This window comes from Microchirus variegatus (assembly GCF_963457635.1).
Source record: "Microchirus variegatus genome assembly, chromosome: 16".
NCBI lineage: Eukaryota > Metazoa > Chordata > Actinopteri > Pleuronectiformes > Soleidae > Microchirus > Microchirus variegatus.
In genome coordinates this window covers 21677900-21696953 of record NC_139817.1, presented here as the reverse complement: position 1 = coordinate 21696953, position 19054 = coordinate 21677900, and the positions used below count along the sequence as shown (strand labels likewise).

The window sequence follows — 19054 nt, the reverse complement described above, 5'->3', positions numbered from 1 at the left end:
CGTTGCTCCGTCGCTCCTCTGTCCCAGCAGCAGCTTCCTGCTCCGGCCGAGGATCTCTCTCTCTCTCTCCCCCTGTCTGTCACCCAGGCCAGCATCACCTCACTGCACTCACACACTCACTTTACTATTGCAAGACTCTCAGCTCCAGTGTATCATTTCACCCTACAGTTCTTCACATTCCCTATTTATTTTTCATATTTTATGGAAAATGTATTTGGTTTTTTTAAATGAGTCAGTCAGTTTTTATATTATTTTTGATTATATGAATATATTCTGGTCATATTTGTCTTCACTTGGACAAATTTACTCAAATGATTGACTTGAGAACAGTTTTAAAGTAGTTTAGGTTTAGTGGGTTTGCACTAGGGTTGGCTTGATGCAACCTTTTCCATATACAGTCAGTATACTTTTGCTGATCCTGGACATAACCCTTCAAAAACAAACAAAAAAACATAATCCATAATTCTGCTTCTTCTTCTTCTACTAAATTCCAAAAGGCTGGAGACAAAGAGGCGCAATGCTGCCCTCCACAGTTTTGAAGGTCCCAATTGCATTTTTAAAAAGTTCGTTATCACAGTCCGAAGTTCTTTGAGACAGATTTGAAGGCATCAAAGTCATCAAAAGCTGGAGTCCTTTGAGCATCTCGGACCGCGATAAAGAAGTTGGAGCGGTGATAGAGAACTTTAGATTCCGAACTCCACAGCTTGAAGACATACAAGCCTCTACCAAACGGTTGAGACGTCTGTTCATAAGAAACCTGGTTTGCATAATTCATAAAGTACATTCACAAGTCACATGAAGTGTGAGTGAGCTCAGCTTGATGCATTTTTCAATGAGATATACTTAAAGTGACTTAAAGTGTGGTCGACCAAATGGTTGAGTAGTACCGTAAAGGGTTAATATACTTAAAATGACTGCTCTACTACTACTACTCTTAATATTTATAGTCCGTCATATTTCTGGTTTTCTGATTGGATTTTTACGTAATTCTTTTTACAATATCCGATGATTTTGTTAATTGATTTTGACAGGTTGACAATTGGTTCATCCCTAGTTTGCAGTCATATCGTCAGCACCTGGAAACCAATATACCTGTACTTCTACCTGGAATACGTACTACAGCTACCAGGACATTTCTCAGCAAAGATTCACAGAACTAGCACTGCATAATATAAACAGTATTACCTTGAAATAAAAAATGGTATGTTGGGAAACTTTAAATTAACAATGTAGTGATTGCCAGTTGTCATTCCCAAACATTTTAATGTGAACGTATAACACTGATAATAGATCATGAAACTCAAGTAATAAACATTGTGCATTACCTGAACATCACATAATTAATAAGATAAGAATGTTTCCTCCCTGTAGGGAATCATTACCATACTAATTCCATGTTACTAACAGGTCCTTCCCCATCCAATTAATTGCACACTTGGTGATTACAATTACCACAAGTAAGTTTGTTATGCAAGTTTTTAATTGTTAAAGGTGCATTATGTGATAAATCTAAAGCAACTGGCCATAAAATCTTCCTAATATGTCACAGAGACTCAGGAATAATGTTCATATAACAAACTGAACTCAGTACAGCCAAAATATTGGCATTAAAAAATATATTTTGCAGACTGCAAATCATGTTTATGTTTTGAAATCATGTTTTGGCATATGGCGCCACCTACCGCCATCTACCAATCATTGCAGTCAGTAGTCAGAGTCTCAGCTGCCGAGCAACCACGGGTTGCCAGTTATGTCAGACAACGAAACCTAAAAGACCTCTCTATTTTGAGTTTGAATGTAGTAACCGTTTTTGGCTACATTCTTACATATGGTACCTTTAACTACTATTAGTAGTAGTATGCTTCTGACAAACAAAAATAAAAGGAAGAAAGTACTTTTAAATCTTAATAGGTGGAGTTTCCACACATGCTGGAATGAATGAATGAGGTTCAAAGTCCATGGAAACAAACATACCTGGTTTTTAATAACTCTAAGTCTATTTTGCACTTGCAGTATATACACAGTTTTCATCTGATCAACAATAGACGTTATTTACTCACACATGGAAACATAGTGCATTTTAGTATGTATAGTATTTTTATTACTCCCAGATTTTGGGATTACAGTGGTAGTCTTTCGGGAACCTTCAATTGAAACAAGCCTTTCCCTTGAGATAGACATGGAAAAACAAACAAACAAAAAATACATCTAAGAACATCTCTACAGAGAAATAAATGTACGTCTGACATGGATTGACTGTAGCCTCGACTGTAGTGTTGCTTTGATTAAGTCAAACCCATTATGTGAGAGTCAACTGGCCAGTGTGTGATATGCACTGTACTGTATATTGACATATTTTGCTGTTGTCGCACCAGAATCAGCACCATGTTAGCCTGGGATATCTATTCATTTATTGATTGATCCGTCAAAATTAAACAATTTAGGCACTTATCAAGAAATTGGCAAAGGTTACGATGAAACTGCTACAGAAAAGAAAAGAAAAATGTATTAACAAAATACTGTTTTAGTAGATGGAGAAAAATCTACAGACGAAATTTAAAAACGTCAACATCAAGTACACGTTTAGGTTAATCCGACAGAATACTCAACTAAAATCTAACATAGCTTCACACCGAGTGCAGAGTGATATTAAACAGCACTGAAGAATGACTGGTTGACGTGGCATACTGTATATCCATGATATGCCACGTCCCCCACTGCTTGTGCTGTTGTTGACCTCAGGTTTAACGACAGGTTCAGTGTTTACTGTATGTGCCTCTGTGAACCACAGCACGTTCATACCCGCAGGTTCCCAGGTTCCGCAGGTTTTTAACAACGCTAAAATCTAAAATGGACAAACATTTAAAAGTGCGTTACATTAAGGTACCTTCAATACATTCACCTCTACATTAAGAAGTCATCTATAATACCACAAAGTAGTGATAACGAGTGAGCTGCAGCTGATGAATATTCCCTTTGGCAAAAACAACGTTTGTTTTCATAGAAGATGCGGAGTGCAGTGTGAGGAGTGTGAGGCTTGAGGAAGAAGAGGCCTAAAATGATACATACATACAAATACAGAAGTACTAATCTGTAAATGTTTACTTTTCATGAACAAAGCAGAAATAACAATAATTTGAACTTAATGGTGAGCATTAAATAAAAACATATCTCAAAGCAAGTTTAGCTTAGCCGCAGGCCGGCAAAAACTGGGCATTTCATTATTCTCAAACCTTTAGGACTTGAGCTGACTGTCTTAATGTTGTATGGATTAAAATAAACATATTAGCTTGTAGATGCTGGTAGGCAAATTCAATTAAAATTAAAAATAAATGTGAAAAAACTTTTCCAGGCTAGCATTTTTTGCAAGTAGCTACTTAGCTTAGCAGAGCTTGAAGACTGGGAATGCTAGCTAACTGCTAGCAAAGCTCAGACTGCTCGTCTTCGTTTCTCCTGTATCTTTACACATAACAGAAATAAGATTTTTTTATTTTTTTATTTTGTGAGCTTTGAAGACGCCTTCATGCCTATTTTCTTATCACAGGTCCACGATAACCCTGCTATGCTAGCAAGCAAAGCTAGTTCTTAGCTGTAGCTTTGTATTTCCCATATAGCTTAGAGTTTGCCTATGTTTTTTTGTTGTTGTTTGTTTTTTTATAAATCTTATTCCAAGCAAGATAGTGACAGAGAAATCCCAAACATTTTTTTTATAATTATATAATAATTATAATTTATAATTCTTACTATTGGATTGTGACATAAAAAGGAATTTGAATGTGTGCTAAAACTGTTTAAAAAACAACAAAAACAAAACAGGTTTATGAAGTTATTTTTAGCACTAATAGTGAAGCAGCACTCTTCAAACCTCAAGCCAGTTTAACAAGAGGAGAAAATAAAAAGGATTTAACGTGGCGCCAAAACCACAGTGTCAATAACACTAGTGCCAGGTTAATATTCAGGATCTTATTTCACACAGCGTTCAGTCTATTGCACATTAGACTTCTTCATATTGTGCAGAGGTCAAGGTCATAGGCCATCCAACTTTGTTTTTACTCATGGCCATAAACTTAGTCACTCATCATCACTTCTTCCTCTTGCTCTCAACATATTCTTGATTAATTATATCGGCCAAGTGCTTAAAACTAACCTCACCAAATGAAAAGAACCATGGGTGCAGTGGTGGTACAGTATCTCAAGGGTTAGAAGTCATTTCTAATTATTATATAATTAGGCTTTTCCCCCCCCCCTCAAAAGTCTATAAAACATCAGAGACTTTTTTTTACATAAATAGAAAATTAAAAAAAAAAACACGCAAAAGATTAAATAATCAGACAAATGTGACAGTGGAAAGCAGGAGCTTAAATTAAGACAGCAGAAGAAGAAGAAGAAGAAGCGTGTGCTGGGGGTTAAAAACAGTTGGCACCAGGGAGAAGGAAGGGAAAGGAAAAGGGAAACGCTGTCCTCAGTGTTTCAGTCTCTTAGGTGCTGCTAGTATGGACCTTTTGTGTGTCCAAAGATCCCGATGGGGAAATGTTTGACATGTGAGGACCACTGAGCCGCCAGCTGGAAAAACTTGACATCGTTCCACTCGACGCCGTCAATCAGCACTGCAGAGGACAGAACACGGAAGTGACTATTTACAATGCAGAGCTGTTTTTTACTCCCTCAGTCAGCATACGTTTTTTACTTTAAATTTAAATTGGTTGTCACATTCAAGTAAAAAAAGAAAAAAAAGCATAAATACAGTACAAACATGTGGCATATTTTGTATTTTGCAACATATTGTAGTTAATTTAACAGAAAATTAATCAAAACAAAACACTGTAACACTTCTTATGATCATTTGATTCATTCTACGTAACGTACAGTGTATTTCATGCTATATAGATGACATAGTTAATCTAATTTTGTGATGAATATCTAATTCATATGGAAAACTATTTTCAGAATAGTCGGAACACACAGTTACTCTTGACTTGAATTTTAATAATAATTCACGCTCATCGGCCAGTGAAGTGTGAACAATTCAAAAAACACCTTCAAAGATTCATTGTTTTGATAAAAAATGTGTTTTATTTAAAGGTGCCATATGTAAGAATGTGGCCAAAAACATTCAAATTCAAAATACCGAGGTTTTTTACTTTTCGTTTTCTGACATAACTGGCAACCCGTGGTTGCTCGGCAGCAGAGACTCTACTGACTGCAATGATTGGTAGACGGCGGTAGGTGGCGCCACATGCCAAAACATGATTTCAAAACATAAACATGATTTGCAGTCTGCAAAATATATTTTTTAATGAAAATATTTTGTCTGTACTGTTGTTGTTAGTGAGTTCAGTTTGTTATATGAACATTATTCCTGAGTCTCTGTGACATATTAGGAGGATTTTATGGCCAGTTGATTTAGATTTATTACATAATACACCTTTAATTTTCTTTTTTTGTGGACACAGCAGTAGGTCTATGTAGGAAAATACCTCTCAGCATGGTCTGCTGGTGCTTGGCAGTGCAGATGAGCCGGCTGATGCCCTCGATCACTTGACTTTTCGACTCCACCTCCTTGTCTTTGCTCTTTTTTGGCAGGAACATGACTGGCACGAGAGAAGATCAGAGTAAATGAAGGATTCAGACTGATTCTGGTCTCCAGAAGGAGAAGAAGGATTAAACTGTGATGACATTTGCCCTTTAGATGCAGTGTTTGATGTCTGTCAATGTCCAGATGAACACTGAAGAACTTATTTAAGGTTAATTTTCAGGGGGAACTGCTTTTTTTGAAAAGCACACTACCGTTCAAAAGTCTAGGGTCACTTAGAAATGTCCTTATTTTTGAAGGAAAGAGACTTTTTTTCCAATGAATATAACATTAAATGAATCATAAATACACTCTATACATTGTTAATGTGGTAAACGACTATTCTAGCTGCAAACGTCTGGTTTTTAATGGAATATGTACATAGGTGTATAGAGGCCCATTTCCAGTGTTCTAATGGTACATTGTGTTTGCTAATTGTGTTAGAAGGCTATTGGATGATTAGAAAACCCTTGAAAACCCTTGTGCAATGATGTTACCACAGCTGAAAACAGTTTTGCTGGTTCTTTGACGAAAGGGCAAAATTATTATTTTGAATAAAAATCATTATTTCTAATTTTTCTAATTTTTTTTTTTACCTTTTTTGATGGAAAACACAAAACAATTGTTTAGGTGACCCCAAACTTTTGAAAGGTTGTGTAATTCTTCACAATGAAATCACAATACAGATCTTCGTCTTACCCTTCTTATTTTTCTCCTTGGTTACCACCGTCATGGACATGGTGGGCTGGAGGCTTGGCTCAGTGCCCCCCAGTGGCAGCCGGCTGACCTGCAGCGAGCGGAAATTGCACTTCAGAGTGTTTTTGGAGGAGGAGTCCCGCTTCTCCACATCTTTCTTTCTCTCTGTCGGAGCCACCCAGTAGTCCACCTGAAGCCCCATCAGCTCCATCTGACCACCAGAACTACAGGAAACAGCCAGGGAAGTTTAAAAAAAAAGAGCTTTTAAAAGATGCATGCTTAAGAATTAAAGCAGGTAAAGGTTTATGGAGAATATGAGGAGAAATCATGATGCCATTCTCATATACAATGAACAATTTAAACAATTTATTATGAAAAATACAATTTCCCAATATCATGTTACATTTAAGCATTAATTAGCCCCATTTTGGATCATTTATTTAATCGTTTTTTAATTAGAGCCCAAAAAATGGTCTATTTTCTACATTTTGTGAGCCTTCCAATATTTCTGTCAAATTGATCTGAAGCCTCATTAAGAGATTAACTGATATGAAATTATCACAACAATTAAAACAACATTCTCGAAATTTAAACTGAACAATCTGAGAAGGAAAAATATGTGGCGTGATAAAAAACAAACACTAGCAAGAGGCTGGCTATATTTAAATGTCGCTGCACTATTTTACCTGTAAGCGCAGAAGCTGGTGTTAACGGAGGGTGAAGACGGTGGAGTGGGTGACGCCTCTTTGAGTGCAGGTGATATTTGTGGCGGTGTGGAGGAGAGCAGCGAGGAGCTCAGTGGTGCTGCATCGTCAGAGTCTCCTGAGGGACCAAACAGTCGGGAAAATGACTCTAAAATCAAACTGTGAGCAGTCTGAGGCAAAGTATTTTTTAATTTAGGCCGATATTTATACAAGATAATAGAGTTTTCATCATCTTTCTTTATCTTTTATTACACATCGATTCAGTTTAGGAATAACCAGGTCTAAGCTATATTGACAAATTGACTATCACAATATCTGTGTCATAACATCAATTTAATGTTATTTTCTGGGTGAATTTGAGTGTTTTTTTGAAGGATATTTCATGCGTAGGAACAAGACCATAAACAAAACAACAACGGCTAACCTGAGGCTGCTGACGTCTGCTCAACGATGCCAACTTTCACCATCTGAAAGTAAAATAAGGGGAAAAAAGAACAGCCCCAAAAAAAACCAACATTAGCTGAACAAAAATGGAACTAAATGAGGTGGAGTAAAAGATGATACTTACTCCAATAAAGGGGATGAATTTCTGACATGAGTCTTCATCAGGGCTGTGGAGCGGCAGTGGTGAGTGTGTAGAAGAAAAAAAAAATCAAATTTTATGAAGCATTTGCTCAAATTAAATAAATCTGATAAGATTTGAACTTTAAAGAAATCCCCTCTACTGTTAATAACACTAAAATCAACTGTTAGTGACTTTAATGTTGATTTTATAGTGGTTGACATACTCTTCATTTTACATTGCATAAAAAGTATGCAACCACCACCCAAACAGAATCGGTGGAACATGCTGCATTTGCTGCACCCAGCCTGACTGCAGGGTTCCTGAAGGCAACAGGAGAAGCAAGCAGGAGAGAGAAAACATGCAAAAGAGACGGCCTCCAAAAAAAAACCCAACCAGTCACTGCAGAGACAAGACCGGCTCAATCATCGTCAAGTCAGAGGGGCAGCAAGTCCATAAGAGAAACAAATCAACTGCAGACACATAGAGAGGTGGATGTGACGGAAGAGCACCAACCTAAATATAAAGCCTGTCCAGTTTCATGCACTACCTGTGAGCGGTAGTGCATTACTACGCTTAGAAGCCCTCTACTCTACGAACTATTTTCCTGTTAATGAGCAGAAAAATAGCCTGAATGAAGTTCTACTGTTCTATATCTCTACACATACACTGTCCGGCTTCAAAAAAAAGAGTCACATACTCAAAAAAATTCCTGACCATACAAGCCTGTAGGGGGCAGTGTTATGATCAGCTTCATTTGGTCACGTCTAGGTTCAGTAATGTTATGTACCCAAAAAGATGAGGTCAGCAGTCTTCCTAATATAACCATATATATATATATATATAACCAGGTTTATCATGCATAGTCTAAAATGACAATGTCAGATTTAATCAGGCTCAAATTTGATTTTTTCATTGAGAAAAAAAATCATTTGAGCCTGATTAAATCTGGCATTGACATGGCTCGATCAAACAGTATATGTGACATGCTTATTGGCTCACTCACGTTGATGGGATTAACCCCATATGTGCTGGGTTTGTGTATGTAATCATTTTCAATATTAGCTGATAGAGAGGAAGTTCAATACCTTCAATATTGAAGTTGGATACCCAGCACAAACTTCGACCAATACCAAAAAATATTGGAGTTTGATACCCAGGTCGAAATGTGGACAATACAACAAAAGTATTGAAGTTCAACACCAAGTCCGAAGTTCAGACGATACTAAAAATTATCGAAGTTCAATACCCAGTCCGAAGTTCGGACAATACAACAAAAGTATTGGAGTTCAATACCCAGTCCGAAGTTCGGACAATACCATGTAAGTTCAACACCCAGTCCAAAGTTCGGACAATACAACAAAAGTATTGGAGTTCAACACCCAGTCTGAAGTTCGGACAATACCATGTAAGTATTGGAGTTCAACACCCAGTCCAAAGTTCGGACAATACAACAAAAGTATTGAAGTTCAACACCCAGTATGAAGTTCAGACGATACTAAAAATTATCGAAGTTCAATACCCAGTCCGAATTCTGGGCGATACAACAAAAGTATTGAAGTTCGACAACCTGTCTGAAGTTCAGACGATACAACAAAAGTATTGAAGTTCAATACCCAGTCCGAAGCATGAAATACATGGATTGTCCACCCCATTAAGAATCTTCAGGATGTGCTAGAGAAGACTAAACGTAGTGATCCAACTCCATCATAGAGACAAGATCTTGGTGAAAAATGAGTGCAACTGTGGATTGAAACAAATAGTGACACTGAAGAAAAGCTTATCAACTTAATGCCACAACAACTACATGTTGCAAACAAACCTTAAGGCTGTTCAACTAAAATTTTGAGTGTGTAACTATTTTTTTTGGCCAGACAATGTATGTTTTTCTAAAATGTGAAGACGTTCTACGACGTTTTAGGAGGTTGTTGCTCTTGCCTTGAAGAAACCTGCCATCGCCCCCCCAGGGAAGAAACAGAGAGACTACGAGAGCAGGGGAGAGAACAGAGGAGACAGTCTACAGTAGGTTTCGTCAGATTGTTTTTCCAACACAACACAACAACTCTGTTGTGACCAAACCACGAGCAAGAAGGAGGAGACAAAAAGAGACAGAAAGAGCCAGATGTCTGCCTGGTATGCGAGTGATTCACGCTCATCGCTCTTAGCAAGGATGGAGCATGACAGAATATTAGGAACGACCTCTGTCAGAATACTATATGCTCACTCCATCTTTTGGATTAAAGGTCCAGTGTGAACGATTGCAACAAATGGAGGACTCCTACACTCCGCACTTCCCTTTCCGAAGTTTGTCAGGGAACTACAGTGGCCTTCGCTGACCAGTAAGGAAGAGGTTTTAGTCTGAAGTAGTGACGTGAAGTCCCTCTTCTGGTGAGTCGACAATACAGCTGTTCTTTGTCATTTGCATAGTAAGTTTCCTCATCAAAACACATTTGATAGATAGAGCAAGTGGAAATAAATGTGCAAACCCTTTACATGACTCTTCCTTGGCACATTAGGAAATAGCCTACAGCTAATGACGTTGGGTGCCTTTGGAATTAAAGGTGCCATATGTAAGAATGTGGCCAAAAGCGGTTACTACATTCAAATTACGTAACTGGCAACCCGTGGTTGCTCGGCAGCTGAGACTCTACTGACTGCAATGATTGGTAGACGGCGGTAGGTGGCGCCACATGCCAAAACATGATTTGCAGTCTGCAAAATATTTTTTTTAATGCAAATATTTTGTCTGTACTGTTGTTGTTGGTGAGTTCAGTTTGTTATATGAACATTATTCCTGAGTCTCTGTGACATATTAGGAGGATTTTATGGCCAGTTGCTTTAGATTTATTACATAATGCACCTTTAAGTTTGCATTTGTCGCTACAACATCCATTCAGGCTGCTGTAGAAACATGGCGGCACAAATACAAAGCAAGGCCCTTGCCGCCAGTACATAAAGACGTCTCATTCTACGGCAACGAAAAACCAACCCATTTTTATTTTATTTTAAAGCAGTTATACACGTATACAAACATACTTGTGCGTAGTTTGTTCCAATTTTGCAAATACGCTCTGCCAAATGTTACACACTGGACCTTTAAACGTGGTCAGATAAAAGATGCACATGCATGTAAGTGGAAATGAAACTACAGACATAACACATGCACTATTTTTTAGTTCCAAAAGTAAGAACTAGCATAATATGTTATAATCTGTGTAGCTTTTGAACGTTTTATAATTTTAACATTCAACCTTACATTGATTCAATTCTATTTTCCGTTCCATTCAGTTCAAATTATTTTTATCATTTCGTCCATTTCAATGCTGTCTTAATTTACATATCAAAGAGAATAAAAAATAAAATGTGATTGTTGCATGAGAATAAAGGGTGTGATCAGGTTGATATTGTGTCTTACGCATGAATAACTTGATAAATGACAAAGAACCTTGTATATATTTACAAAATCATTCAGCAATATAATGTAATGATTGGTGTCGTTTTGCTAGAAAAATAGTAGCATGTGCCAAAAATGAACTTTGATGACTGTCATATACTTGTATTATTATTATAGGGCTACACGAATGGAAAATAATGTTAGAAAACTACAATAATTATACAATACATTAAAACCATACATGGAACTATACGTAGGTTAATAATAATTACAAATATAAGGAGATAGGAGAGCTGCATTGCATTCTGGTGTTGTTATTTTACCGACTACGTGCAGGTTTCTCTACATCTACAAGGACAAATAACAGACAGACGTGAATGGCCTGAAGCAAATGATGCAGAGGAAAGAGCAGGGAGGAAGAAACAGACAGAGGAGAACTGAGTCCTGCCACTTTTTCAGCGCACGGTCGTTTCATCACAACATGACAACAAATTATAATCTCACTTCGAAATAATAGTATTCAGGGAATGTTGGTTTGAATGGAGAACACATTAAAATGTTCTGACCAGGTTTTGTACGTGCAGATCAACATCTGAAGAGGAGCTGAAACAGACCATCATTTTCTTTTAAAAATAGATTGGTTCTTTGGTCCAGAAAATGTCAGAAAACATTTAATTAAAAAAAAAAAAAAATTATTAATGTGTCCAAAATCAAATATCTATATCGATTTGTGTGTTATATGGAAGAAAGTAACTAGCAAATATTATATCTATAGTTTATTTTAAAAGCTAATTTATTATTTATTTATTTAATGTGTATTTTCTCCATTTGTATCCGACCTACAGTATTTCTCCATATCTGCCTTGAATACTTTATTCTACTCTTTTAATATTGTAATCTTTTTGTTTAGTATTTGCTCTCTTTGCTCTTATTTGGGTGCCCTTTTTTCCTCATTGATGATGGTATTTCCTGAATCTTTTAATTTATTTTTTGTTGATTACATTCGTTTTGCCATCTCTGTACCATTATGGATGCTGTTGTGGTCTGTGTCCCTTGATTTCATCTTTTCCGTGCTATATAAGTTTAAAAAAAAAAGGTTGATTGATTGATTATAGGTGCGTCATTGAGGCGCATCCTCATTTACTGAGCAGAGTTGAGGCCAGTGAACAAATTCTGCCAAAGGAAATTACACTAAAGATGGTAATTTTGCAATTGGCAGCAACAAAAAGAGCCAGTTAAACCCTGTAAACATGATATTGTGGCTGTCAGGAGAGTTTCAGTCAGTGGCAGTGGATTTTAACACGATGAGCTCAGATGTTGTTTGTATATAATGAGTAGTAGAATAAACAGTTTATATTAAATTTCCTCTGCCTGGAGCGGGCAGTGATCAAAACCAAACCACAATCTGTTTAGAGACAAAAAGGCAAAAATCTACTAAAGAGGAGACGCTCCTCGTAACCGCACAACTCATGTGTCAGCTCATAAAAGAAGTAAAAACTTGGCCCGGTGTAGCTTTAATTAGTTCAAGGCGTCTCATAATGTGTCTGCTGTTCTCTGAGGTCTGGAAGGCAGATTATGTATATTCTCAAAATCTATGACTCAGGCTGTTAACGGCAATAAAGAAAAGACAAACACTGAGAGCAGCTGTTAAAGTGGCAGCTCCAGCAAAGAGACGAAAAGAGAGAGAGGGTTCAAACAACCACACACACACACACAAACACACACACACACACACACACACACACACACAGGGAAGCGCATGAATCACCAGGCGACATGAGAAACAAACTCAATCGACCACAATACCTGACTGCAAAATCAAAATGAAAGCTCTTTTTCCTTCAAAAGACAGAAAAGAAAGAAAAACATACAACAAAACAAAAACAACGTGTTATTCACACACACTGGGATGGAAACAAGGTGACATGTTTAGAAGACACTGTTCCTGCTACATCAGACAAAAAAAAAACAAAAAACAACTTTAGTGAAATCTAGTCATTGTGTTTTTCAAAAGGGGGATTCAAGATACAGCTTATTAACAGCATGGCAGTAGTACGGTCAGTGCCGGCCCAAGGCTTTATGGGGCCCTAAGCGGAATATGAATTGGGGAACAGTAAATAAATAAACATAAATAAATATTAGTTAGAAATGAATATAGAACAAGACCTCACTCTTCCACAACAGCTTCTTCTTTTTCTGTCTGCCCTTTGTCTCTTGTCACAAACAAGTGTTTACACAATCAGCTGTGGACTGTAAGCTAACCGGTCCGAGAGTTAGCCACACGGCTAACGCTAGCCACAGACGGCAGGCTAACGACAACGAACACTTTTTGAGGAGTCACAAGTCGGACTAGAACGCAAAATGTTATGGCTCTCTCCACGACTACGCGGGGCAACAAAAAAATGTTGGTATGCTAGCTAGTGCTAGCGTTGGTAGCTGATGCAGCAGTTGTCACTTTCCATGAGTCAAAAACGGTACATTCTTCAGCTTTTAAATAAATCCTGTGTTTGACAAGGTGCTTCATCAGGTTTGAGGTGTATTTCGTGTCGCAAATATTGCAATGAGCGTCATTTTCAACTTTTCAACTTTCGCCATTATTGGTGTCGTGATCTCGTAGCCTTCGCGACGCTTAGCTCTCACACACTCCCAGACGTTTCAAGCACTGAAATTTGGTACCACGTACAAGAAGTACCGGCTTACAGTACCTAACCCAAGCTGGGCAAAAAAAAACGAAATCTTTATTTATCTGACTTTTTTATCACAATAATTAATGACAGACAGGACAAAGAGCCTCATTCTTAAAACATTAGTATAACATGATGAAGATGAGACTCAAGAATTGACTATTTTCCCCACGATCTTGTCTTTACTACAGCAGCTTTAATCTCTTACAGATCACTTAAATCCCCCTTTTGAAAAAAAAAAAAACATTTTGAAAGATTTGCATGAGAGTAAAATCTCCAGACTCTAAACACATTTTGATGATAAAAACATACCTCTTCTGTTTGTAGGTGAGCATGGCTTCTGCGATGGGGAGCTGGTGAGCTCCGTTGGCTCCCACCATGTACTGAGTGACCCGAGACACCACATCAGGACTCTCCTGAGCTGCACAGAAGGACAGAGATCACGGCCACTCTTCATCAAAAGCTGGCACACGTGGTTCGGGGAAACATGCGTCGTTGCTTTTGTGGTTTACAGGTCAAGACATACTTCAGATATCGTGTATAAATGCTTGGCTACCAAAAGCCAATTATCTCTGTGGTAACACTATCTTAAAACAGGAAACTGAAGTTTGTAAACCTCTCACTCTCAAGTCCAGAGAAAATCTGTGATTTTAGCTAGAGGGGACATCACACCTGTGTGCAGTGGTGTTAAAATCACTGATCTTCTCTATGGCATTTGGTGTGGGAGAGTGAGTGGTTGACAGACGTCCGTTTCATTTTGGAAAAGTCTGTCAATAATAAGATTAAATAAATAAATAAAACATCCCACCAATAACAGGAGCTTCTGGCTTGTGGAACAAGTCCCTCCAAGCAGCATCTTGGAACAAACTGTTGTATCGATAGTCGATAGTTCCGAGATATTTGGAGACAGGATGTGTACCTTAAAAATAACAAAAATAGAACCACATCAAATCCACATGATTAATAACCCTTTTTACTTATGTAATAAATTGTTTTGTCTTCCATTCGTATACATATTTTCATATATGTATGTATATATATATATATGTGTGTGTGGGTTTTTTTTTTTTTTTTTCTTAAGAAATGCATATTTCAACAATAACAAAACTAACCCAAACTAGAAATTTTGTCAAATTGATAAATGTCTGGAATTAGTGGTATAATTCACATTTTTTCGCGTCTTCTTCTCGACCATTATCAAAGCGGCTGTTTAGACAGTTACTCACCAAGAGGGATTATGAGGAACCTCATGTATCCGAGCCAGTCAGGAGTTTTATGGGAGAGATGGTCCACAAAAAGCCTGAGAACCGCGCTGAGGTAGTGCTGCGCTCCAGCCACGGCTATCTTTATGGGAATGGGCGTCTGGGAGTTACAGTTACAACTAGGAGACAAAAACAAATAGACAAATGTCACGGAAACAACTGTTGCGCACTAAAACTGAGTTTGTATCTGGGTTTATTTGCAACGGCAACAGGTTGAGAGGCAGACTCACAATCTCTGTATGCGTGAGACGATGGTGTTGAACGCAGCTTGGATGTCTGCTGTGGTGCAGGTGCACACCACAGGTAGATTGTGGTTTTGAAGCATATCTGAGAGATACTGAGATGGGGGGGAAAAAAGCATGTTTGACTGAATACACGTTGTTATATAAACCTTTAACATGTTAAGAGGCTGTTTATGTTTTGTTGTTGTCTTACCTGGCCCTGCCAGTCTGATGTGTTGATGAGGATGATGCTGTCAGGAAGGGAGTTATCAGACACCAGGATGTGGTTCAGTTGGTCATATACTGTCTTTCTAGGGATCTTAGGAGGGAAAAAAAGTTTAAGTCTTGACTTCTTGATAAAAAAAATGTACAATTAAAACACTATCATCTACAAATACTCATGTATATTTGTGTATTATTTGGTTTGTCCTGCAGCTCTACTGTCCTACCTGTAGGTGGCAGCGTGTTTCCAGGGAGCGTTCGTTGTCCAGGCTGTTGGCCCTCTCGTTCTGCGGCCTGCTGGGCTGCCGCTCCTTCAGCGACGTGCTCCGACCTCGTCTGCCCGCCAACTTTGGTTCCTGCCTGACAACGAGAACAGAGCAGAGGAAGAGAGACGGACGCCTGTGAAGTGGAAACAATAATGTGATAATCGTCTGCAACAAGGAATAATGATTACAGACAGACAGACATATGACACATTGAATTTATCTTTAAAAAACTTATTATTAAAATTATTTAAAGCTGCAGTGTGTAACTTGAACTCTGATTTGTTTGGTCTTTATGAACAGAACATAAACATGCTCTGTCAGCAACACTATTGATACTTTTCCTTAATACAGTTCTATGTAGGTTAGCCGGTATTATCACAATAATGTCGTATTATTATTGTGATAATACGATATTATCACAATACTATATTATTGCAAAATTTAAGTCACTATACAACATTATCACAATATTAAAGTCACAATACGATATTATCATATTTAAGTCACTATACGATATTATCACAATATTAAAGTCACAATATGATATTATCGCGATATTTAAGTTACTAAACGATATTATCACAATATTAAAGTCACAATATGATATCACGATATTAAAGTTGAGATGCAATATTATCAAGATATTTAAGTCATGATACGATATTATCACAATACTTAATATTTAAGTAAATTCTTTATGAACGCAATACTTGAAATAGTTTGAATTAAACTTTTAAAAGTTACGCACTACAGCTTTAAAAAAGGCAGCTAATCCTCGTTTTATGTTTTTACCTGTTGGATGAAATGATGAGGGATTCAGTCTTGGTCATTTTGCCACTTGGTGGCAGTCTCTCTAAAAACGTGTCCATGTTGTCCATCTCTAGCTCCGTAGTCGGAGTCACAGCCTCCGGCTGCTCCTGTGGGAAAAACCCCAAAAACTTTTCCTTTAATGTCTTAACATTTAAGTGCTTGTTAATTTTTCTCCTCATGATTTATTCCCGTTTCATGTGGTTTGTTATGAGAGTAACCCTCCATTAGTAGATGTTTTTCTTGGTTGACAAATGCAGAGGAGCAGAGCCAACGTGCAGTTTCTACAGTTTTAAAGCCCCGAGGAGCTCATTTCTATGTTTTTCTTTCAAACACCAGCCCTCATAACAAAAGTGATGCCAGTTATTGATCTCAGGCAGCTTTAAGAATTCACACTCACAAAGGAGACGTTATCAGACACGCTGTCATCTGGAAACTTGGCTCCGACACCCTTGGTTTTATCTGGGTCAATCTGGGAATGAGAAGGTCAGAAGGAACAATAAACATAATCTGGTTTTGATGGAATCCTGGATTCACAGTTCAACAAATGCCCTGCAGTTTTATAAACAAGCCAGCGATCGTGTTTCCTGAGGAGTGATGGGATGAGTCATCTGAGTACCAGAGCCAGGGTTAATCTGCACTTTTCTGCACGTCAGCGAAACACGTTCCTGAGCTTCCCTGCTCCAGTACAATTTACTGATTTGCTATCAGCAAATCTGCAGGTGTTCAGGACTCACTGAATGCATTTATATGGAAGATCCATAATCCGATAGTAACCAGATTAAGACAACAAACTTTTCTGATTTAACTAACCCTAAGGCTAAGCAATCATTTGAGCAAGACGTGGAGTATTCTTATTTTAGATGCATTATATAGATATTGTTTATAAATAATAAGTTATTATGTGTGATTATATACACATTATTCAGATTATAAAATCCCATTGCAGCAGTGGACATGTGCATCATGATCAGACTATGTTGTGTCATTTAAATAACATAATCCAAATAATGCATTATTCAATATAAAGTCAAATCAATGCCAGCTATTTAAACATGGACAGCTATATCAATACACTAATCAGATTAGAACAATAGTCTGAATAACATACTACCATATAAACAACATTTTCTGACTAATTTAACCCACAGAATAAGCAATAATCTGATTAAAATGTATCCATATAAATGAGGCATGTATACCATAATCAGATTATAATATTCCATCTCAGCAGTGGACGTAAATTAGATGCGAGTCAATAATTATAATATAATAAAAATCATGGTAAAATCACTGTCAGAATAATTAGGATTAACGTTGACAATCAGATTATTGGCATCTATTTTAAGGTAGACAAAAGACGACAGGGAATAAGACACTTCCATGTAAACACAACATTCTGCAACATAATCTGATTAACATTTCATTCAGAATTGCTGTACGCAAATAATCAGATTACTGTTGTCTATTTCAATATAGTCACCAGTTCCATGGACAGCAATATCCCCATATTAACCAGATTATAATAGTTTGAATCAGATTGTGTCTCTTAAACAGCATTTGTTTTGTGATTATCGGATAGTCCCATTATGTTGACATTTATACATCTTAATCAGATTATGATGTCCTGTGGCAGCAGTCAACATAAAATACAAGTAAAACTTAATCCAACTGTAACACAAGAGGAATATGATGAAAAATTATCATAATCTGAATCACGTGTAATTCAGATTAAGGTGTAGATGGACTCTGGACTGACCGGGCTGGGAGGTTCTCGGTGGCTCCGGCTGCTGTGGATGCTGCCGATCTCAGTTTGTGAGCTGGAGAGAGAGAGACCCTCGAAATATGGCCTGAAAGAAAACGCCCGAGATTAATTCAAAGAAATATGACGTTATGCTTTATTATCAATTCAAAAGAGCCATTTACGTCCCCTATCCACCCCCCAAAAAAAATAATCTGGAGACGCAAAAACCCATTTGACTAATACAATTGTGATAATATCATATACGTTTTTTAAACAGATATTCTATATACAAAATAATGACAGCTTGTTCCTTTTAGAACTACAAAAAGAATACTGTTGACATTTCAATAATAATAATTATGAAATAAAGATACTAATGGTGTGCTTCATTGGAAGTGAAGAATCATGCATTTCAGAGCTGTATTTAAAGCCTAGAACCATTAAAAAATGTCTCTGTTCCTTTCATCAATTCTCCTGAAATTTGGCGTATAAATCGATAATAAACAAATGGAATAGACTTTTTTCAATATATCATTCAGTAAGTGTTTAATTATCAAAAAACATGAAAACACTGAGAAAAACTAGTAGCTGTAAAAACCTACGCACATTTTTGTGATCTGAATAAATGGCCCTAAATTGTAAATAAAGGCCTTGACGCATCATATTTTCTTGATATTTTATAATATTATTACATATATATTGCACATTCTTCTAGCTCAGTATTTATGTATTAAATGAAAAACAACCTTAATCATTGCAATTTATGATAAAATGTTTTGTGTATTTTTGGTGTAATTATTCACATTAACTGATCACATTATTAAAAAAATAATGCTTAAAAGGACACTGTGTAGTATTTATGGGTTTATATGATCCATAATAATTATATATGACCCGTATAATAGTTTTTGTTTCATTTT

At 37.1% G+C, this 19054-nt stretch overlaps 1 protein-coding gene across 3 annotated transcripts in view; it reads right to left on the bottom strand.

Annotated features, from left to right (window-relative positions):
- Positions 1-2124: 2124 nt before the first annotated feature.
- The window catches only part of pacs2 (phosphofurin acidic cluster sorting protein 2), a 67568-nt gene continuing 50638 nt past the window's right edge, over positions 2125-19054 (bottom strand). For 2 of the 3 annotated variants that reach the window (XM_083903139.1, XM_083903140.1), the window contains exons 10-25: positions 18150-18240; positions 16791-16862; positions 16376-16500; positions 15545-15716; positions 15310-15414; positions 15105-15211; positions 14839-14993; positions 14421-14531; positions 13925-14033; positions 12735-12767; positions 7541-7583; positions 7397-7439; positions 6955-7090; positions 6272-6492; positions 5478-5591; positions 2125-4607 (exon numbers count right to left, since the gene is read on the bottom strand). In XM_083903139.1, coding sequence (XP_083759265.1) covers positions 4489-4607; positions 5478-5591; positions 6272-6492; positions 6955-7090; positions 7397-7439; positions 7541-7583; positions 12735-12767; positions 13925-14033; positions 14421-14531; positions 14839-14993; positions 15105-15211; positions 15310-15414; positions 15545-15716; positions 16376-16500; positions 16791-16862; positions 18150-18240 — 1756 coding nt within the window. In that variant the 3' untranslated portion in view covers positions 2125-4488. The remainder of the gene's footprint in view (positions 4608-5477; positions 5592-6271; positions 6493-6954; positions 7091-7396; positions 7440-7540; positions 7584-12734; positions 12768-13924; positions 14034-14420; positions 14532-14838; positions 14994-15104; positions 15212-15309; positions 15415-15544; positions 15717-16375; positions 16501-16790; positions 16863-18149; positions 18241-19054) is intronic. The other variant, XM_083903141.1, reaches the window with a different exon arrangement.